Source organism: Mesoplodon bidens, assembly GCF_964165515.1.
Source record: "Mesoplodon bidens genome assembly, chromosome: 10".
Taxonomy (NCBI): Eukaryota; Metazoa; Chordata; class Mammalia; order Artiodactyla; family Ziphiidae; genus Mesoplodon; species Mesoplodon bidens.
The window spans coordinates 40,442,115-40,466,306 of record NC_138172.1 but is presented as its reverse complement, the minus strand read 5'-3'; the positions used below and the strand labels follow the sequence as shown (position 1 = coordinate 40,466,306).

The 24,192-nt window shown below is 37.3% G+C and overlaps 1 protein-coding gene across 1 annotated transcript in view; it reads right to left on the bottom strand.

Moving 5' to 3' along the window:
• SMARCC1 (SWI/SNF related BAF chromatin remodeling complex subunit C1) overlaps positions 1-24,192 on the bottom strand; it is a 179,421-nt gene that overhangs the window by 119,973 nt on the left and 35,256 nt on the right. Inside the window, exons 4-8 of the mRNA XM_081247501.1 lie at positions 21,647-21,728; positions 20,415-20,507; positions 17,478-17,547; positions 9,805-9,874; positions 6,443-6,518 (exon numbers count right to left, since the gene is read on the bottom strand). Of these exons, the coding sequence (XP_081103627.1) occupies positions 6,443-6,518; positions 9,805-9,874; positions 17,478-17,547; positions 20,415-20,507; positions 21,647-21,728 (391 nt within the window). The remainder of the gene's footprint in view (positions 1-6,442; positions 6,519-9,804; positions 9,875-17,477; positions 17,548-20,414; positions 20,508-21,646; positions 21,729-24,192) is intronic.

Genomic DNA, 24,192 nt, shown 5'->3' with positions numbered 1-24,192 from the left:
AACCCTAACGAAACACCACTTCACATCCATTAGATAGGTAAATATTACTAAGTCAGAATACACCAAGCAGGCCTTCCCTGGTGGCACAGTGGTTGAGAATCTACCTGCCAGTGCAGGGGACACAGGTTCGATCCCTGGTCCGGGAAGATCCCACATGCTGTGAAGCAACTAAGCCCATGCACCACAACTACTGAGCCTGTGTTCTAGAGCTCGTGAGCCACAACTACTGAGCCTGCATGCTGCAACTACTGAAGCCCCCAAGCCTAGAGCCCATGCTTCACAACGGGAGAAGCCACCGCAATGAGAAGCCCACACACTGCAATGAAGAGTAGCCCCCACTTACTGCAACTAGAGAAAGCCCGCACGCAGAAACGAAGACCCAACACAGTCAAAAATAAATAAATTAAATAAATTAAAAAAAAAAAAAGAATATACCAAGCACTGGCCATGATACAGAGCATCCAGAAAACTTATACACCCTTAGCAAAATAAATTTTTACAACCATTTGGAAACAATATGGCATTGTTTAGAAAAAGTGAATGTTTGCATTCCCTGAGATCCAGTAATTCCATTATGAACAAACACAAAAGATGTATGTTCAGGAAAGTTCATAGTAGCATTTTTCATAGTACCTTAAAGTAGAAACTACCAAACACCAAAACTGAAAACAAACTGAAAGAAATAAACCTAACAATACTTCAAATAAGTAACCACCACACTGAAGGGAGGGGAAAAAAGGTTCATCCAGGTAACTCATGAACACACTCTTTGCCAATATATAATACACCCTCAGTCTTGGGCAGGGCTAGGGGAGCAGGACAACCACAAACATATCTTGAACTCTTTTAGTATTTTTGTTTATGATAGTGGCAGGGGCAAAGCAATTCTGAAACTAATTTGAATGTATTCATGAACCAGGTAAATGTGTTGATGCTGGGAGCCAAGATTCTTACTCTCAGAAGAAGAGACATATAAATATGGAGTAGGGGAGGGCAAAAAGGAACACTGTGGGGGCAGATTAGAACTGAAGGTATCATTATGGCCTCATTATTTCTAATATATATATATATATATATATTATGTGTATATGCACATATATGTGTACTCAACTACTGTTTGCATTTGAGTTTACAGATACATAATAGCTCTGAACAGAAAGGACCTAGAAGCAAAGATACTTCAGTAGCACTGAGCATACCTGTACCCAGATTTTGGTCTCTAATACCTTTTCCTACTGAAAGAAATGAGAGCGCCTCAGAGAAACAGCTGATTCTAGGCATGAGGAATGGAAGGTACTAAGTGAACCTGGAACATCCTACTATGCCCTAAAGGAGGTGCTCAAAAATGACAAGTGCTTGTCACAAGAATGACAAGCCAAGGACTTCCTTGGTGGTCAAGCGGTTAAAACTTTGCCTTCCAATGCAGGGGGTGCAGGTTCGATCCCTGGTCGGGGAGCTAAGATCCCACATGCCTCATGGCCAAAAAAACCAAAACATAAAACAGAAGCAATACTGTAACAAATTCAATAAACACTTTAAAAATGGTCCACATCAAAAAAATCTTAAAAAAAAAAAAACAAAAACAAGGATGACAAGCCAGCCTGAAGGGGCTCCCAGTGGCCAAATATGAAACAACCTCAGCACAAAATACTGAAGTAATGAATTACTGACCACTGAAAAATTACAATTCCATGAATTCACACTGACAACAGACAGATAAATAAATAAGTAAAAGAGGGAAAAAGAAGGGCTCTTGCTTACAGGAGAACTCTGAAAGCCAACTGGTAAACGTGGAGGGAAGGGCTGGAGTGGAAAAGTATTGCTGTGTAATCATCAAAGAAAAGACTGGTTCAGGCAAGAATTCTAAGTGCATGCTAAACCTGGGTGACAGAGGGAGGATTTTGATGAGAAGGAGGATATCTCCATGATCTAAAGAATCTTTCACAAATTGTTTATAAGTTGCAAATGGAGGGGAAAAGTAACCATACAGTGGAGCCATCACAGAACACCTTAACTGGGTGATTAAGATCACCAGTGAGGAGGGACTTCCCTGGTGGTCCAGTGGTTAAGACTCCATGCTCCCAATGTACAGGGCCTGGGTTCAATCCCTGGTCAGGGAACTAAATCCCACATGCCGCAACTAAGAGTCCACATGCCACAACTAAAGATCCCACATGACACGACGAAGATCCCACGTGCTGCAAGTAAGGCCTGGCACAGCCAAATAAATAAATAAGTTTTTTTTTTAGAAAGAAGATCACCAGTGAGGAGCAGATGGACACAGCATGCCTGCCAATATGATGCCCTGAGAAGGACACACGACTCATGCAGCATTTTAAGTAGACTGCAGAGACTGAATCAACCACAAGGAAAGATCAGAAATTCCAAATGAGAAGTATTCTTTTGAAATTCAAAAACATTGTTAAAAGGCAAAGAAACACTGTGGTAATGTTACTGATTAAAGGAAACTAAAGTGACATGACAGAGGAATTCAATAGCTGGTATTAGACAGAATTATGTAACAGGAAAAAAATGGGCTTTTTTGTTTTGTTCTGGCTGCACAGCACGTGGGATCTTAGTTCCCCAATCAGGGATTGAACCTGGCCCCAGCACTGAAAGCGCCAAGTCCTAACCACTGGACTGCCAAGGAATTCCCCAAAAAATGTTATAAAAAACATTTTAATCAAAATGGATTAAAGACTTAAATGTAAGACTGGGTACTATAAAACTCTTAGAGGAAAACACAGGCAGAAAAACTCTCCAATATAAATTGCAGCAAGATCTTTTTGGATCCACCTCCTTGAGTAATGAAAACAAAAACAAAATTAAACAAATGGGACATAATTAAACTTAAAAGCTTTTGCATAGTAAAGGAAACCATAAGCAAAACGAAAAGACAACCCACAGAATGGGAGAAAAAAATCTGCAAGCGAAGTGACTGACAAGGGATTAATCTCCAAAATATACAAACACTTCATGTAGCTCTATGTCAAAAAAAAAAAAGCCCCAAAAATGGGCAGAAGATCTAAACAGACATTTCTCCAAAGAAGACATTCAGATGGACAAAAAGCACATGAAAAGATGTTCAACATCACTAATTATCAGAGAAATGCAAATCAAAACTATAATGAGGTATCACCTCACACAAGTCAGAAAGGCCATCATCAAAAAATCTACAAACAATAAATGCTGGAGAGGATGTGGAGAAAAGGGAACCCTCCTACACGGTGGGTAGGAATGTAAATTGGTACAGCCACTATGGAGAACAGTATGGAGGTTCCTTAAAAAACTAAAAATAGAACTACCATATGATCTAGCAATCCCACTCCTGGGCATATATCCAGAGAAAACCATAATTCGAAAAGATATATGTACCCCAATGTTCATTGCAGCACTATTCACAACAGCCAGGACATGGAAGCAATTAAATGTCCATTGACGGAGAAATGGATAAAGAAGATGTGGTACATACATACAATGGAATGCTACTCAGCCATAAAAAAGAATGAAATAATGCCATTCACAGCAACATGGATGGATCTAGAGATTGTCATACTGAGTGAAGTAAGTCAGAGAGAGAAAGACAAACATATCATATGATATCACTTATCTGTGGAATCTAAAAAAATGGTACAAATGAACCTATTCAGAAAACAGAAATAGAGTCACAGATATAGAAAACAAACTTATGGTTACCAAGGGGAAAGCGGGGGGGATTAATTGGGAGATTGGTATTGACATATACACACTACTATATATAAAAGAGACAACTAATACTGTATAGCACAGGGCACTTTACTCAATACTCTGTAATGACCTATACGGGAACAGAGTCTAAAAAGAGTAGATATATATCTATGTATAACTGATTCACTTGGCTGTACAGCAGAAACTAACACAATACTGTAAATCAACAATACTCCAATAAAAATTAATTTTAAAAAAATTACTGGGTCAAGTGGCAACACTGGAATATGGATAGTAGACTAAAATATTGTGTCAATGTTAAATTTAATGAACTTGATTACTGTGCTTATGTATGAGAATTTCTTATTCCTAGTAAACACACACTTACTGGAGTAAAGGCCCATTATATATGCATCTTTATCTCAAATGATTCAGAAAAAACATTTATAAACAGATATAGACTATAAATGATAAATCAAAATGGGAGTAAAATGTTAACAGGCAAATCTGGATAAAGGGTATGCCATGTACTATTCTTTTTTTTGCAACTTTTCTGTAAGTTTGAAGTTATTTCCAAATAAACATTTTTTTTTAAAAAAAGACTAATTTTGGTTAATCCCATTTTCCTCATATGGAATCTAAAGCTCAAAGGCTGTCTTTCTGAAAGTCACACAATTAGAAATAGGTTGAACCAAGTCTAAAATCTAACATTTCGATCCAGTTTAAGTGCTCCTTACACAATATAAAAGTCAATAAAAATCATGTAAAATCACCCATGGAAAGGAGCAGAGCTCCCTATAAAAATACTGATTCCGCGACTGGGATGGGAAAATTACAAAGGAGTTCGGGGGGCTTCCCTGGGGGCGCAGTGGTTAAGAATCTGCCTGCCAATGCAGGGGACACGGGTTCAAGCCGTGGTCCAGGAAGATCCCACATGCTGTGGAGCAACTAAGCCTGTGCAACACAACTACTGAGCCTGCGCTCTAGAGCCCGCGAGCCACAACTGCTGAAGCCCGTGCACCTGGTGCCCGAGGAGAAGCCCACACACTGCAACAAAAAGTAGCCCCCGCTCACCGCAACTAGAGAAAGCCCGCGTGCAGCAACAAAGACCCAACGCAGCCAAAAATAAACAAAAATTAAATAAATAAATTTTTTAAAAAAAGGGAGTTTGGAACATCTTTTTGTCCCAGAAAGTAGGAGATATGCAAAAATGCATCAAATAATGCCAAAAGGTCACAGGAGGCAGCTTAAAGGCGTTCCCACTGGCCAAATTTAGATAATTCATCAAAATGAAGAATGGTAGTAATGTCACTGCTTTGTGAATGCATAGACCACAGACACACATAAAGGGAGAAGGGAAAGCTTGTCCCTGTTGCAAAATGCCAACTGCAAGAACAGATGGAATGGATAGAATTAGAAAAGCACCAGTAATAACTTAATTCAGTCACAGAAAATATTAATGGATGAGCAAACCTTCAGACACAAATTCAATGAAGAAAAGTATATTTATGTAGTCTCAAAGTATTTCCCTATAAAATATTTTAAATGTCAATGAGAAAAAAAACAATGCAATGTTACAGTGGGAAAACCAGGCAGACAGTACCTTCACAAATGATCAAACTATGAGCCATAATGGGAAAAATGGACAATATGAGGCTGCCAATATGATGCACTGAGAAGGACACAATATTAGTTATGGAGTACTGCAGCCAAAAATACATAGCCTGAATATAATAAGGAGGAAATGCACGAACTAAAATTCAGGGACATTCTAAAACAACAACTGACCTATATATTTCAAAAATGTCAATGTCATAGAAGAAAAAAGAAGGGCTGAAAGTTCCAGATTAAAGTAGACTAAAGAGATGTGACAACTAAATACAGTGTGTGATCCTGAACTGGATCCTGGATCAGGGGAAAAACTAAGTATAAAGCTTATTATATCAGTGGGACAACTGGTGAAAATGGAATATGGGCCCTGTATCAGGTAATAAATTATTTCAATAATTAACAACAGGGGGGACTTCTGTGGTGGTGTAGTGGTTAAGACTCTGCGCTCCCAATGCAGGGGGCCCGGTTTCAATGCCTGGTCAGGGAACTAGATCCCACACGCATGCCGCTAACTAAGAGTTTGCATTCCACAACTAAGAAGCTCACATGCCGCAACTAAGGAGCCCACAGGCCACAACTGAGGAGCCCACCTGCTGCAACTAAGGACCCGGAGTGCTGCAACTAAGGAGCCCACAAGCCACAACTAAGACCTGGCGCAACCAAATAAAAATGAATATATAAATATTTTTTTAAATAATAATTAACAACAGGAATCTGGAATAAGAGTATAAAACAGTACTTTGTTTTGTATTATTCCTGCACTTTCAAAATTATTTCCACGTTAAAAGTTGAAACCATTATAATAGAAATGATTAGTAAGAGAAGTCTGTATCATAATAAAAGCCACGAAGGCAACGCTTCCAGCCTTCCTAAATGACATCATCAACGATGTTCAACTCCACTCCTAACACTATCAACTATCTCAAACCACAATCTAACTTTCCTTTGGGGTCTCCTCAAATATCACTGCAGATATCTGATCTAAGACCTGGGAGGTCTTCATGACCATAGGTATCTCTTAATAGGATGACAAGAAAGGAAGAATCATCATTCTGTATCTCTTTAAAACATTGCTGTTGAGAACAGCTAAGAAGGGCTATTAAGTTATGTAAGAATAAGTTTTGTTTTAAAAAGGATCTTTCACCTTCCATGGCTTTTCTGGAATTGGTGGATCTTCAATTTCCACATCAACATCATTACTATGGACCCAAGTATCATAGCTGTAAAGAAAATGAAAAAAGGAAAAACAAATTAGAACCCAAATTCATTCATAAAAAGACTCTGATCAAGAGGTAAAAATACATTTTAGAAATGCTATTAGGATCCAGTAATAGCAAATTATCACATACTTTTATCTCTAACACTCTGACAAGAAATCTCTTCTGCAGAGGTCTACAGTAACCTTCACGTCGTAAAACCCAAAGTTTAAAAGCCTCAGTCCACAGAATTTCAACATGTTGATCACTCCTCAGAGCATTTCGCTTATTGGTCCTCTAAGACAGTACTATCATCTGGCATTCCTTCTAGTCACAAGCCTCTCTCTTCAGTCTCCACTGCCAGTTTCTCCTCTTCTCCCAAACCTCTTCAACACTGGAAGGCCCCAAGTTTCAGTTTTTGGAACAATCCTCTTACCTATTCATTCTCTTGATGATCATCTCACGCCGTTCTATGCCTTCAAACATATACTGATGACTTGAAATCTCATACCTGCCCTGTTCTCTGAATTCTGCACTTATAAATTCAACTACCAATTCCACATCTCTCATTACATGTCTAATAAAGCTTTCAAACCCAATAATGATACACTCAAAACTCAATATATAATGCCATCCTAACTCCAACAATGTGATCTAGCCAATCATCCTCCTCTCAGGAAATGCCAATTCCACTTTTCCAGTTGTTCTGGCCAAAATACTTGCAAGATATCCTTGACTTCACTCTCAATTACATCCTATAATCAAACTATCAACAACTTCTACCACTTCCACCTTCAAAATATGTTTAGGATCTATATAACTTCTCACCCTTCCATGTTGACCCAAAGGCCCTGGGAGTCCATTTTTCACATAGCAACCAGAGCAATCCTTTAAAAAACTAAGTCAGTCCACATCACTCACTGTTCAAAACCTTCCAGCTCCCACCGAACTCAGAGTTAAAAGTCAAAATCCGTACAGTGGTTTGCCAAGGCCCTTCATGATCTGGTCCTATGATCTCATCTCCTAGTACTCTCCCCTCACTCCTGTGCTTTAGTGGTATGCTTTGAATATCAGACGGTGGCCACATCATGCCCTTTACATATGCTCCTCATTACCCAGATATCCATCTAGCTCACTCCCTCCTATCTTTACATATCTTTGCTCAATGGTTCTCTTATCAGTGAAATCCAGCTCACTGATATAAATCACTCCCCCCTACTCCACAATTTTGAAATAAGCATAAAATTACCTACCAAATTAAAACTTTATCAATGCTCCTATACTGGCCAATAAACTATTATAAAGCTAAGTGATATCTAAATGAAATGTAAGTATAGTAACAAGCATTGGCTTCCTTTAGCCACTTCTCAGAAGTCAGCTGAAAAGCATTTGGAACAAGTACAGCTCAACAGATCTATTAACAGCACTCTGGTAAGTTTTCTAGGAACATTTAAACATGAGCTGGTAAAAAAAGTTCCTTTGCCAATTAATTAACTATTCCAGGTAAAGACTGCAATGGTGAGTAAAAAAAATTAAAAACCTTATATTCTTTAAGTCTTGAAAAGAAAATGTTACAATAAGAAGTGAGGGCACAAACTATAGTTAAGAAAGTGAAATAACAAGGCCCCTTGAGAAGGCAGGACATGAGCCAGCCATTATAGTTTATTTGATACATAAACAAAAGGTTAGCAAACAAGCTAACATGCCTTATAATGTGTTACTATAAAATTCATTTCAATCCTATACTTTATGTAGTTTGTCATAAATTTGAGTTTCCACCGAAGTGTTTCAAAGGCAAACTGAGTTCCTGTAATAGTTCCTATGATACTGAAAAGTTTGTTTTAATAGTGCCATGAATACCTAAAGCCTCAAAGTAAGAAATGTTCTCTAGAAAGTATTTACTTAAATATTACTAATTTAAAAAAAATGTTAGCTCATGTAAAGTGGTCAATTATGGTTCAAAAAAGGTTGATAAGCAAGCTGACTTGATTTGGTTCTAATTAAGTCAACTTGTATGAAAACTGTGAATATATTCTTAAAAGTTTGAAGATATCTAAAGACGTATTTCTTCCTCAAAAAATATATTTATAAGTAAAATAAAGTCACTCAAATAGATTAACTTCAAAACAACACATAAACAGACATTATATGTCTCCTGATGAAGAACACACACCTATGCAAGTCTTGTTCCTTCCCTAAACTGAAACAGGTTCTGAGCAACTCCAGAGAATGGAGAAACATGTTCAAATACACCACAGTGATGCCATAAAAAATTCCACACTGTGGTAAACTCTGCAGGACAAACAACCCGGTTTCTTAAGTAATACACTGTAAGGCGGGGTGGGCTTCCCCACAGGGAGAACCTATAAACTGAAAAATACTTAAGAAACATATCAACTAATCACAAGATGTGTTTAAATTCTAATTCCAACAAATATCAATCAATCAAATAAATCATATGACAACAATGACTTGATATTTGACATTAAGGAATTCTGTTAAATTTTTTAGGTTTGACAGTGGTATTGTGCTTATTATTTTTTTAATGAGTCCTTATCTTTCAGAAATACATACTGAAATATTGAAATGATATGTTTGGGATTTGCTTCCAATAATATGGTAAGGCTTGAAGTGGATGTGGATACAGATGAAAGAAGACTGGTCTGACATGAAAAACCCACAATGGAGAGTCTCTCCACTTGAAAATAGTGAAATGAACACTTAAACAGCTCTACTGTAGGTTTAAGAAGATGAAGTACATGAAAGGTTATCCTTATTCCTAAATGCCCCCTATGCAGGCATAATTTTAACTAAACAAGAACCACCATTTTCGCTGACATTTGTTCTTGTTTATAATATTCTTTATGCACATTTAGATACTGAAACACGGTATGAGTTATGATATATACTTTTTTAGACATAAAATAATTTCATCCATAATAGAATGGCATAAGTATTTTAAAATAAATAAATAAATAAAATAAAACTAACCAGTCATAAAATACCCAGAAGAAAAATTCATTTCTTAAAGGAAACAAATCTAAATTAGCAGTCTAATACCATACTGAAGGACTCTTTTGGCAAACACAGCAAACACATCAGTTTAAGATAAACAGAGCCTGTGACTTCACTGAAATCCATAACTTAATAAATAAGAAAGTCAGTAAGAGAATACTCAAAAGAAGTGAGTTCAATGACTGAAACAAATCAACAAAATTGTCACTATTCAGAAAGCGAAACTATATATAAATAACTCTGGCTTGCACTGACAAAACTCTTTATACCAGATGTAAGGACATATCAACGTTACCTGTCTGGGTAAAACCCCCAATGCACTAACACCTGCTTGTCCTTTCTCATCACAGGTCTCAACCACTCTTCTGAAAGGGAAAAAGAAAAAGCTTCAGTCAATCCGACAAAACAAATGAATAAGCTATTACTTAGACTTAACTTTTACCTAGAGTTTTTGGTTTGCTAGTAAGCTCCTCCCCCAAAATCCTTCCTCCTAATTGAATGTTATCTGCCATACTAAGGGGAAGTTTTTCAGCTGTGTATTCAGACTTTCTAGATTCTAGGCCTATTATCCATCGCTCTTGACAAAACCAACTGTCTACTTTAGTATTTAAAATACTCTCCCCTCCCATTCACCTGCCTATTTGTCTCCAGATCCATCCAAATCAATATCACTATATTCTTTACTGCCTCATTTCCCATACAGAACCTCTCCTCCCTTTTTCTGTGAAGTTCTGCAATTACTACACATCGTTCAAGGTGTAAGTCATGCTTCATCTCCTTGATGAAAGTTTTACCAACTATTCTTTTTCCTCCAGATCCACTTTCTCTGGTGTCCTATAGCACTTTATAGTGCTACATCAAAGGTTTTAACAGTAATACTATTTTTATTATTCTTTAATGACTTCCTATCTGTTGATATAGTCCTCCCAACAAGAGTGTAAACAATATGATCACATAATGTAGATATTTTGATTTCAAGCTTCCTTACCAAAGATAGGTGCAAATTTATATAATCACATGATTCTTGTTCATTTAATCACAGTTGAATCACATCTCCATTTCAGTACTTATGACTCCTTTGGTAGTCTAAATTTAGCTTAGAAAACTTGTTTCTAGTACTAAAAGGGAAATGATGAGGTAAGCCCCTTGAAGCTCACATAATAGCAAAATAGAAAAACTAAGTGAAATCAGCCAAGTAAAATTGGCTTCTCATTGCCAATTTCAACATGAAATAGCCCCACCTTCACTGACTAAAGCATGAAGCCCACATGCTTATGCCCTTTTTTAAGTATCCAACTGCTCGACTTACTATCTTGAAAGAAATCAGGCCCCGTTCCTTAACCCGATATCCCAAGATGGCCAAGGAAAAAGTGAAAAGGCCAGTGGGCCTTTCAGAACTTGCTCTGTATAAATAAAATATACTGAGACTCTCTAGTAAGAGCTGTCTTTTACACAGAATACGAAATCTATCTCAAAGGTTGTGCAGCTTTAGGAGGTAAAGAAAAAAGGATATCTATCCTTTCTACAGCTGACTTTCATAAAGATTGTGACACTAACTGTTTGAAAATTTTCCCAGTAGCAGAAATAACTAAAAGTTAGAGGTGTGAATTCACACTATTCCCGGAGATGACAATAAGTTACACAGAATCAGTTTAAAAAACCTTAATCTTACAAGTAAAATTTAGTCCAAACTTAGAATATATAAACAGCTCTTGCAACTAACAATAAAAAGACAAATAATCCAACAAAAAATAGGCAAAGTACCTGAATAGACATTTCTCCGAAGAAGATATACAAATGTCCAAAAAGCACATGCAAAGATACTTGGAATTCATTAACAATTAGAGAAATGCAAATCAAAATCACAAAGAGATACTGTCTGACACTCACTAGAAAGGCTAATATTAAAAACCAGGAAATAGAAAGTGTTGATGAGGATGTAGCAAAATTGGTATCTTCATACAATGCTGATGGGACTGTAAAATGGTACAACCACTTTGGGAAACAGGTTGGCAGTATCTCAAAATGTTTAACATAGAGTTGCCAGTATGACTCAGCAATTCATTGTCTAGGTATAAACAAGAGAATTGGAAACATAAGTCCACACAATAACTTGGACATAAATAAACATAATGTCATTATTATTATAAATAAATGTCCATCAACTTTCCATTGGCTAAACAAAAGGTAGTATATTCATACAATGGAATGTTATTTGACCATAAAAGGCAATAACACACAGGAAGTGATGTCAGCAAAGTGACAGACAGGAAGGCTCAGACTTTGTTCCACCAGAGACGACTTAACAATATACCATCCAAAAAGCCCGGAAACCAATTAAGAAGTCGCACTACCCCAGGGAAGCTCAAAGTTGAGAACAGCTGCATTGAAACAGTAAGAAAAGTCATTTCATATCAACCACAATTACAATTCCCCCAAGCCAGCAGAGCTCAGCAAGATCAGGAGGAAAAGCTCAGCTCTCAGCTTCTCCCTTGGGCTGAAAAGAAGAGCGGATGTGTGTTCAACGTTCCTACTTTTCAGGGGGCTGCCAAGGGACTAGTTTGTCTCACCTGGCTTGGAACACTAATGGAATTGGCATATTTTGGATGTGTGGTGGTCACAGAGAAGAAAAAAGAGCACAGAGGTTTACTGTAGCACCAGAGAAACACAGTGCCACAGATGGCTGGCTCAGCTTGCTGTCATGAGGAGAAAGCACACGGAACCCAACTCCTTCCTTGGCAGGGAAAAATTAGAGGGAATAAACATCCAATGTTCTGGCTTTTAGGTGGGCTGCCCAAGGGACAGGTTTCTGTCTTAACTAACTCAGAGTGCTGATGGGGAACCAGCATACTCTGGAAGCCTGGGCACCCCAGAGATCAAAGAGGGTTCACTCAGTGGCTTGTTGCAGCAACAGCAAACTTGTGGTACAGCAGACAGACACTAGAGAGAGCAAGAGATTATAAATTCCTGAAAGAGGAACCAGCAAACCTCTTTAACTGAGAAATTACATACTCAAGCCCAGAAACTGTGAGGGATGCCAGGATCTCAAGCTGAGCTGACTGGTGAAGGTCTTCCCCTGTACAAAGCCAGACCATAAAGACTGGGAGGTGTGGCTGTTTTTTCAAACGCATAAAACAAACACAGCAGAAGGGACTTCCGTGGTGGTGCAGTGCTTAAGAATCCGCCTGCCAATGCAGGGAACACGGGTTCGAGCCCTGGTCTGGGAAGATCCCACATGCCATGGAGCAGCTAAGCCCGTGTGCTACAACTATTGAGGCTGCGCTCTAGAGCCCATGAGCCACAACTACTGAGCCTGCGTGCCACAAACACTGAAGCTCGTGCACCTAGAGCCATGCTCCGCAACAAGAGGAGCCACCACAACGAGAAGCCCATGCACCGCAACGAAGACCCAATGCAGCCAACAAACAAATAAATAAATAAACACAGCAGAAAATAACAAGACACAGAAAGAGAAAGGGAAAATGGCCCAATCAAAGGAATAAAATGAATCTCAAAAGCCAACCCTAAAAAAACAAAGATCTATGGATTACCTGACAAATTCAAAATAACCGTTTTAAAGAGGCTCAAGGTACTACAAGAGTACACAGTTAAACACCTAAACAAAATTAGGAAAACAATATATGAACAATATTAAGAACATCAACAAAGAGACTGAAACTATAAAAAAGAACCAAACAGGAATTCTGGAGTTGAAGAATATAATAACAAAACTGAAAAATTCTCTAGAGGGGTTCAACATCAGACCTGGCCAATCAGAAGAAATAAACAGCAAACTCAAACACTGGTCATTTGCAGATACATGTATATGTATAACTTAATCACTTTTCTGTATACCTGAAACTAGCACAACATTGTTAATCACCTATACTCCAATATAAAATAAAAAATTTTAAAAACCTGGCCACTTAAAATTATCAAGTCAGATGAACAAAAAGAAAAAAGAATTAAGAACAGATAAGAAAACAGAAGGGACTTATCTGTCCATCTAAATAATTTATTTTGAACAAGATTTAGTCTGTTTTCCTCTTCTAAACAGTATGTCAATTTTTAAGAATTCTCTTCATTTATTTTCTTCTCTGAGGAACTACATATTCCTTCTGCTAAAACCAGTAATTCAACCTATGTTCTTAAACCAAGCCCTTTATCCCTACCAGGTCTCAACTCCACTATGTGCTTCAATTTACTTTTGCTCTGCCCAGAAATACACTGTAAAGCCACCACTGAAAGACAAAACCCAAACCGTCTGGTGGGTGCCATCCTCCACTTTCTTTTCCCTGCCATAAATCCTGGGAAACCAGCGATATTCCACCAACTCTACAAATTGCTCTCATTTCCAAGTTACTGAAATTTCATTCCCAAATTATTTCCTGACTGACCAAATGCCCTGTCTTAGGCTTCACTTTGATTTCTTTGTAGAAAAATTCCATTGCCCACCTCATTTGTCCGGAAATGCTTTCCTTTCCTTATTTTCCCTTGACTGTTAAGATACGGACCATCCTGGTTTGCCACCTATCTCCTTTGCTCTCCTGATATATGAATTTATCCCATCCAATGATTAACATACCCACTCACTCAGCAATTTAATTCAGAGCTTCCCAATGGGTCCTGTTCTCTAACCAGTCTCCTTGTATCTGATATCCCAGAAATCAGCTCCCAGGAAAATTTTCCTACTACAGCCACAGTTGCATGCTTCTCTTGACCAAAATCATCAAAATTTGTCTACCCTCTCCCTCATCCACCAAATAAAAACAAGCCTCTTTAAATCAGACACAGGTCCTCTCACCTACCCACTTATTTCCCACTATCTAAGACACACAGCCAAACTTTGCCATTTGCTTTTCCTCAAATTTCATAATTTATTGCCTCTATGCTTTTGCTTAACTTGTACCCCCTTCTAGCATGCCATACTCAAAATATTACTAATATCTTAAATGTCATCTTTTATTTTAAACTTAACTAATCTTCATAAAAGGTATACCGCATTTGCAAGGGTTTTACAACATGGTTTGTAATGTGTTGTGGCTGGTATTGTTATCATCTGCACACTTATCTAAAACAGTACCTGTACAGAGCCCAACACAGAGCTTCACTGAGAGTCAACATTTACTTGACAGCCAGTTATTCTAAGGTAAATCCTATAGTGTGAAAAATCACATTTTACATTAAAAAATAACTTCCAATATATTAAAATTAAAATTTAAATGCTATCTCCTAATAATTACTCTACTACTGATAGCAATACCAAGCAAGCATTAGTATATAGTAATCGAGGCTATACTAAACAAAGGAGAAAAACAAAACCAGCATGAATAAGGAATCATTAAGTATCTAGATGTAACAATTACAGTTCACATCTTTTGTTAAAAGGCAATTTTTTTTCAAAAAGTTCACAACCTACATGTTTTATACCAGCCTTATTAGTGAAAAAGAGTCAGCCAGAAACAGAAGGCTATCATCAACAGCTATTCACCACCTCCATCTAGTGGATACCAATTGCTATTACCTAACAGGATAAAATCTGAGAAACCACCAATTAAACACTGAAGGCAGAGTGAAGTTTCACATTTTATAAAAGCATCATAATCATAGAGCTAAAATTATGACTGTTACAAATAAAATCAAGCTTTCAGCATCAAAACTGATGATGAAAAGAGATAATACTATAAAACTCTTAGAAGACAGTTATAAAACTTCATGACACTGGATTACGCAATAGTTCCTTAGATTTGACACCAAACACACAAACAAGCAAGCAATCAACCAACCAACCAACCTAACCTCTTACAACTGTTTGTAATATCTGTTGGATCTGTAGTGATGTCCCCCCTCCATTCTTGACATTATTCTTTCTCTTTTTCTCATTTATTTGCAGCACGACTTTAACAGCCTTATTAGTTTTTTCTAAGAACCATTTCTGAGATTGCTGGTCACCTTGCTATTATATATTTTCTACTTCATAAAGTTTTGCACTTACCTTTACTATTTATTTCCTTCTTCCTTTAGGTTTAACTTGCTGCTGTTTTCTAATTTATTGAGATAAATTTCTTATGGACCATTGATTTTTCAGTCTTTCTTTTTTCCTAATATATGCATTTAAAGATATAAATTTCCCTCTGGGCACAGCTTCAGCTGCATCCTACAAAATTTAATGTTCTTACACTTTATTATTCACTTCATAATTATTCAGCTCCAAAGATATTCTATTTCCATTGTAATTTCTTCTTTGACCCAAGGATTATATGGCAATATAATTCTTAATTTTCAAGCATCAGGGATTATCTCGTAATCTTTTTGTTACTGACTTCTAGCAAAACTGCACTGGTCAGGAAAAAACATTAGCCATTCAAATCTGATATAATTTGGCTTCTTATATAGGTGTCCTACATGGATATGTTGTGCTTACAAGAAGACTTGATCCCTATAAGAGATCTATTTCTCAATCTAAATTAATTAACCTTGTTAGTTAATTCAGTTTGTTTCCCAACTTTCCAACCCTTGAAAGAATGGTTAGCACAAATCAGTTTCCATAGATCTAATGAACTCTGGCCAATGACAAAATCAACTTTTATGATAGCACAGCTGAAGATCAGAATCTGAACCAATATAAATTCACCAAACTAAAATATTGCTGAAGGCTTTCCTAGTGGCGCAGTGGTTAAGAATCCACCTGCCGGGGCTTCCCTGGTGGCACAGTGGTTGAGAGTCCGCCTGCCGATGCAGGGGACACGGGTTCGTGCCCCAGTCCAGGAAGATCCCACATGCCCTGGAGCGGCTGGGCCCTGAGCCATGGCCGCTGAGCCTGCGCGTCCGGAGCCTGTGCTCCGCAACGGGAGAGGCCACAACAGTGAGAGGCTCGCGTACAGAAAAAAAAAAAAAAAGAATCCGCCTGCCGGGCTTCCCTGGTGGTGCAGTGGTTGAGAGTCCGCCTGCCGATGCAGGGGATGTGGGTTCGTGCCCCAGTCAGGGAAGATCCCACATGCCACGGAGTGGCTGGGCCCATGAGCCATGGCCGCTGAGCCTGTGCCCCGCAATGGGAGAAGCCACAACAGCGAGAGGCCCGCGTACCGGGGAAAAAAAAAAAAAAAAAAAATCCACCTGCTAATGCAGCAGACATGGGCTCGAGCCCTGGTCTGGGAAGATCCCACATACCACAAAGCAACTAAGCCCATGTACCACAACTGCTAAGCCTGTGCTCTAGAGTCCACAAGCCACAACTACTGAAGCCCACGCACCTAGAGCCTGTGCTCCGCAACAAGAGTAGCCACCGCAATGAGAAGCCCACACACCTCAACGAAGAGTAGCTCCCCCTCCCCGCAACGAGAAAGCCCACGCACAGCAACGAAGACCCAACACAGCCAAAAATAAATTAATTAATTAAAAAAAAAAAGAACAACAATTCAATCCAAAGTAGGCAGCAGAAAGGAAATAAAAGATCAGAGTGGCAATCAAATAGAAAAGAGCAAAGCATTAGAGAAATTCAATGAAACCAAGAGCTGGTTGCCTGAGACCAATAAAAAATAAATAATATTAATTAATTAATTTAAAAAATATTGCTGAGGTGCCCTGTTTAGACAGTCAGTAAGCCAATCCTCCCAAGAGATGTTCTTCTGTCTTGCAATTTTTCTTAATTTTCAGAACACAAGAGATATAGCGAACATAAACATAGTTAACATATAATGTATAAGGCTTGCCTAGACTTAACACCCAGATAATGATTACCAACAAAGAAATAAGTCTAATGATCAGAAAACTGGACATCACAGAATTAGTTTGCTAAGCCTAATGCAGCAAAAAAAAACTATAAATTTAAATCATCTATGATATTTATTTAATATTTGAAAGTCTCTTATTTTTTTAAAGCTGGTTATATTATTTAAACCTCTGCTAATATAATTTAAAATCTAGTGAAGTATCAGTTTATCAGTTCATAACCAAAAACTAACTTACCATCCTCTTGTGAGGAAGGGTATGGATAAATGTGGTGGGAAGCTTTTGACTTCTCATCAGTAAATGTCCCCTGGAAAGCAAATGAAGAAGTAATGTAAAAATAAAACATATGGCAAACAAACTATGAGACGTCTCACCAGATGCAAACTGCCTATGAATTATAAAGGCATTATTCTACTTTTTATATTTTTTTGAGAGCAGTATTTTAAAACTATAATATTTTCATTATTTTTAGTCAAGGAAAGGGATGGTGATTAACAAGAAAAAACAAAAATAAATTATCCAGACACAGTTTACATCATTGAATAGGAAAATAATACAAATACCTCTTTGCTAATTTTCTTTGTTGTTTTTTTTAAAGACTTCTTTTGATGTGGACCATTTTTTTTAATCTTTATTGAATTTTTTACAATATTGCTTCTGTTTTTTATGTTTTGGTTTTTTGGCCGCGAGGCATGTGGGATCTTAGCTCCCAGAACCAGGCATCGATCCCATACCCCCTGCACAGAAGGCAAAGTCTCAACCACTGGACCGCCAGGGAAGTCCCCAGCTAATTCTCTTTGTATCTCTCTCTCTCTCTCTCTGGCTAACCTTATCAGTAATTTGAATACCTCCAACTAATTCTGAAAGTTACTCCAAAGTCATCACAAATTATCAATATTACTTGAAGTAAATCAATGCAAGTTTATGGCCATGAGACATAACCTAGGGCTACATACATACAGGATGGACATTTGACTTCACTCTAGCATGTATGTGTCTGTTGATTTAAGTCAATGTTAGAATGCTAAAGTCAAGTTCTAGCTAGGCCACAGCTATAATACTACATACAGTCTAGAACATGACTTGGAAGTCATTCAGACACAAAAGTGCTCATTCTAGAGACCATAAGAATGATGAGAAGTCTTAAAATCAGGTGTAAGTAGCACATTAACATATTACCTAATTTTTGTCTTTGACAATGAATATTTACTAAATACTACAATTAGAAAAACATAATAATGCTATTTTCAGCTGCAAGAAAACTCTGAGTTCTTATATTTAGGGCTATCTAAAGATTAAGAAAATAAATAAATAAATAAAGATGAAGTAGCTACCAAATAAGGCAAGGAATTCTTAATCACTAGAAGTGTTTGAGCACACTTTTAACAGCCAGAGGAGTGGCTGAGAAGGGGATGTCAACATCTAATGTGCGAGGCAACAGTCAGAAGAGCACACTGTTGAGGACTTTGGCCTCTGGAGTCCATCAGACAGGCCTGGGTTTGCACCTTAGCTCCACCATATACTACTTAACATGACATGGGCAAGTATCTCATTTTTTTGTGCTTCAGTGTCTTCTGTGAAATAGAGTGGTAACAATAAAACCTATTTCACAAGAATTTTGTTAGGACTAAGTTAACAGACATAATGAGCTAACAACAGTGACAGGCAGACTGTAAGTGCTCAATCAATGGAGTTATTAATGCATTTTAAATGCTTGAGCAAACGCCTGATCATCAGTATTCAATAATGGTATTATTATTAGCTTTTAGGATCTCTTCCCTAACATTCTATGAAACCGGGAAGATCTTTATATCTCACTGGAGGTTATCCCTAGAAAATAAGAAATATGACAGCGATAAACGTTCAGTATAAATTGTAGGAAAATACATAAACTTTTCTCAGGATGATTTGGTAGCAATAACAGTATATAATTTCAGCTTGAAATCAACAACCAGCCTGTTAACTTGTTCCACTTATGCCCTCTAACATTCCACCTGTAATTAAGCTATACTTGACAGTCACTCCAATAAAGAGATAGTCTAAAAGAGAAAAGGTTAAGTGATTTGTTCAAAGTCATATGCTAGTAAAAAAAAAAAAAAAAAGGAAGTGGACTTCAGACTGCTTGAACTGAAGGCACAATCCTATTACCCTTCTCTTTGGTCCAGATGTTATACATAGAAAAAAGGCTGTACTAAATCTCCAATTTTAAAAAGTACTGGGTTGGCCAAAAAGTTAGTTCGGTTTTTTCCGTACCATCTTACCAAAAACCCGAATGAACTTATTGGCCAACCCAATATTAGAAATATTTGCTTTGAGAACTTGGAAGATATTTTACTAAATGCTAAAACATAATTCAACCAGCAATTTCTCTTGCAGCAGAAAAAAGACAGATATTTCATGAGGCTTCTCAACTAATTCTAAGAATTGGTAAAACTGTCATTCAAATGATATTTCAAAAAACTATCTTCTGAGCATCCTCAGCTACTTTACCATGACAAAAGTTTGCTTACAGTTTAGCCACATATGTAGTCACAGACCTACACATGCATAAATATGCAAGGTCTTCGCCTAAAATGAAGTTAGAGAAAGGAGGTGAAGATGACAGAATATAGCACTGGTACATGTAAACCAAGACAAGGTAAGCTTATGGGGAAAACAGAATTTTCCAGTCAGTTTTTCAAAGCTACAAATATAAATACAATACATATAACGGGGGGAGGCAGGTTTACTTGAGGTAATATTTGATCTCCTCCTACCAAGAACTGTGTCACCAGCTCTCACTCTGTTTGACTTTATAATTATGGTGATGCACAGTATGCTGGTCTCTTTAACTCTACATAAACATATTTCATAGTAAGACTATGATGAATCCATACCAACGACTTTATTAAATGCTACTCTAGGATACACACATGTATCAAATCATCACACTCTACACCTTAAATTTACACAATGTTATGTGTCAATTATATCTCAATAATGCTAGGGGGAAAATGCTATTCTAGGCTAAGAACTGGAGGTGAGTGGAGAGAAAAGAAAACTTGGTACTGTAAGAACCAAAAGAGAGAAAACTTTCACTTAATGTATATATATACAGATATCAAAAGGTATTATAGCTGAGATTCACAAGAAATTTATACTACACAAGGCTTCTGAAGTGATCATGTATATTACCTGATGTCGTTTGATTATATCTTTCAATTTGTTAGCCAACTTCAGATCAATGTCTGGAATGAGGTAGATGTTGGGTCTGGTCAGACAATTGCTCTGAGGATAAAAGAACAGATTTTGAAATTCTTTTGGTTTTGAAATAATGTCACATTATTTATGCATTTACCCTAATGGCAAAAGTTGGCACTCAAAGCCATACTGCTTAAAATAGGAAGACGTACTTTGGTAGAGAATGTAAAAGTCGTATTTCAATATAAAACCTAGGTGTTCAGCAGGCCACTTAATGCCATTCCCAGATCCCTTCTCTGCAGCTAGGTACACCTGCACAAAACACTGCTGAGACTCGTGACCTGGAGAAATTCATTATCTTTTTCATTAAGGTACCATACTGATAAATTAATCCCCGTAGTCAATTTACCTGAACTTACCTTAACAGTCTAAGTCTAATGTAGCATTTTCACCTAACCTGGGAAGTGGAGGTTGGGGGAGAATACATGGGGAGGGATGCCCATTTTGGCTCATCATCTAAGTTACTTAAAATATCAAAACTGTGGATTATAGCTCTTTTCCCCCATTTCTAATCTTATAAATAGCAATGATTAAAACATGCATATTAACTCCCCAAACTATCATCAAAAATCAACCAAAAAACAAAAACCACTCAGTTATTTCTCCAAGTTAATAGTCTGTGAGACAAGTTTCAGGCATTAAGTTAATGATAATACCTAGCAGAATTGCCAGCTGCCTCTCCCCAGGAAGGTTATTCAGTGATCACTAAAAATTACCTATCAATAAAAACACTAAGAAAGAAAAGAAGAAAATTAAGTGTTCTCTTCTCCAGGTTATAATCTAGTTGGGGAAATAAGATTTATATTTATGGTACAACCATGAAACAAATCCAAAACAAAAGAAAGAAAATGACTGTATACACAAGGGACTAGCAGGATGAGAGAATACTTATATTAAATATGAAAGATTCAAATAATGGATTAGGTGAAATTAATAAAGAAAAATATCATAGATTATTTTACCAAAAGTTTAAGAAAAAATATTCTATAAATGACAAGTTTTAGTCATTCTTTGTAGCTCTAATCCCCCAAAACCCACAAAAATAATATAACAATAGATTTCAGAAAACTTTCCTTCCTTTGATCTTTTGGCAATCTAATAAAGCCAATCTTAGAACTGAAAGTACACTAAAGGAAAAAAAATTTAATAATCTAACTTTGAGTTACCTGCACCAATGTTTTTTCAATGTTCATAAACATTTCAACATTACGATCCATTCGGGATGGATTCTGTAGATCAAACCTCCGCCTGTAAGAGAAGAAAATCATCAGTTAATTTGTCTCCCACCTTAAACAAAAGTGAAAACTTAGTTTTAATATCCAATGCAAATGAGTTGGAAAGATTTGGAAATTAAAATAGCACTCTACAAAATGTATGATATTCTCTCAGCAGTATAAGAAATCAGTGTCAACACCTTCATAAAACATTAAATTTTATGACATTAAGATCTACTCCAGTCAAAATGATCTACGAATTCCAAGAAGCATCCCCTGTTTTCCTTAAACCTAAGATATTTTACATCACACAGCAGTCCACAGATCCAAAGACACTGAACTACTATACCATTCTTCAAGTATATGGAAAGTCTATCTACATATGCTTAAAAGTCATCTGTTCAAATTCAACAATGCCTGTAATTCTCTTAGAGCCTACTATTGTCCCAAATGTGGTAAAATTCGTCTATTTACCTTTATTTGAAATCCTTCCTCAATGTCTCTTTATCTAAGTACTCAAGCATAACATGGGGGTGTTGTCTTTGCCTATTCTTAGTCATTTCCATAGGGTTAAATCTTTACAAATCTGAATGCTTCTTTCCTCATGATTTTTTATTCAACATTTACTTTACTTTTGTTCCATTTTAATTCCAGGGAGAGGAGTATAGCTTAGTGATTGAGAGTGTTGGCTGTGAAGTCAAACTGCTATGGGTTCTAATCCTGATCCCATCCTTATGTAGTCTTGAGTGATTTACTGATCCAAGGATCAATTTCTTCATGAGTACAATGGGCCCTAAGGGTTTTTGTGAAGGTTAAATGAAGTATATATGTTAAGAGCTTACCAGAGTGCTTATGCTTAATCTGTTAGTAAGTGATCAATAAATGTTAATCATGGTCATAACTTTTTTTTAAAATCATTACTACCATGCACTAACTAGGATTAAGCAGTTTGAGTCCAGAGCTCATGCTCTTAATCCTCGGGTCATCCTGTTTTATCCTGCAATGCTCCCCACACCTCCAACATTTCTAACTCTGCAGCCTTTCTAGAATGTCACCACCCACTCAATGGGCTTGATACTATCGCTTCCAGAATCAGTCCTCAAGTCTCTTCCTCTATGAAGCTACTGCTGTCTTCCTTCATGTTACTAATACATCATGTGCACCTGCTGTTACAGCCCCAGTCATTTTGCTGGTAAGACATTGCATTAGATGCCTTGAGCACAAGGACCAGGTTTTCTGACCTATACAGCCCTGTGGATAATGGAATGTGTGGCTTTATTCTGACCAAGGTCTAATATTTATTTATTATGACTTTTTCATTACTGTGCTAAGACTGAAACATTTCCTAAAGTAATGCCAATTAAGAAACTAAGCAAAGTGTCCACTAAAGCACAGATATAGGTAATTCAGAATAGGACTAGTTAGATTTTAAAATAACATTTATAGATAAGAGGGACCTCCATCCCAGATAACTGTATCTTGATTTATCCTTGGTACACAGAACTTTTCCTTAAATCTCACCACCACCACCCCCCTTTATTTTTTTAAGTTTTTGAGTATCCTCCTTCCCTAACCTCTTTTGAGGAAGGGGTAGGTCAGAAATTCCAAGCAATTTGCATTAACTGGCAAGACAGCAGATTAGCAACCAACTAACCAGGACAACACTATTACAGCTGACAGCCTTCCATTGGTTCTTTCAGCACAATAAAAGTAGAGACATTTGAGTGTCTCCCCTTTCTAAAGAAGGGGTTGCTCTTTCATGGGCTTCTGATAATACAGGACTAGATCCAGGAATGCATCACTTACAGAACTGCTTACTTAAAGAGTTTACTTACTAGGGCTTCCCTGGTGGCGCAGTGGTTGAGAACCTGCTTGGCGATGCAGGGGACACGGGTTCGTGCCCCGGTCCGGGAAGATCCCACATGCCGCGGAGCAACTAGGCCCGTGAGCCACAACTACTGAGCCTGCGCGTCTGGAGCCTGTGCTCCGCAACAAGAGAGGCTACAACAGTGAGAGGCCCGCGCACCGCGATGAAGAGTGGCCCCCGCTTGCCACAACTAGAGAAAGCCCTCGCACAGAAACGAAGACCCAACACAGCCAAAAGTAAAATAAATAAAATTTAAAAAAAAAGAAGACTTTACTTACTATGCACAGAGAAACTGCTTCCTTAACAAATGATTCAGATACTGGAGCTGAAGATAATTATCTCTATTAGAAATCTGAGAAATAGTTTGAAAGCAACCATTAAACAAATTAAAATAGGGTTGCGTGGATTTGTCTGCAAATGGAGATTAAAAACTAAATGAATCTGTTAACACAGAAAGAATCAAGAATTCATTCTGCCTTTCCAATTGCTGAAGAGTGAAGTTCCTCTTTAGAAAAGTATTCCAGCTAATAAATAAAGAAGGAATGACAGAAAAAGTCTCTAACAAGGAATAATCTGAATAACAGTAAGGATCTATACCTTCACATTAGAATATCTACATTCTAATCTTTTT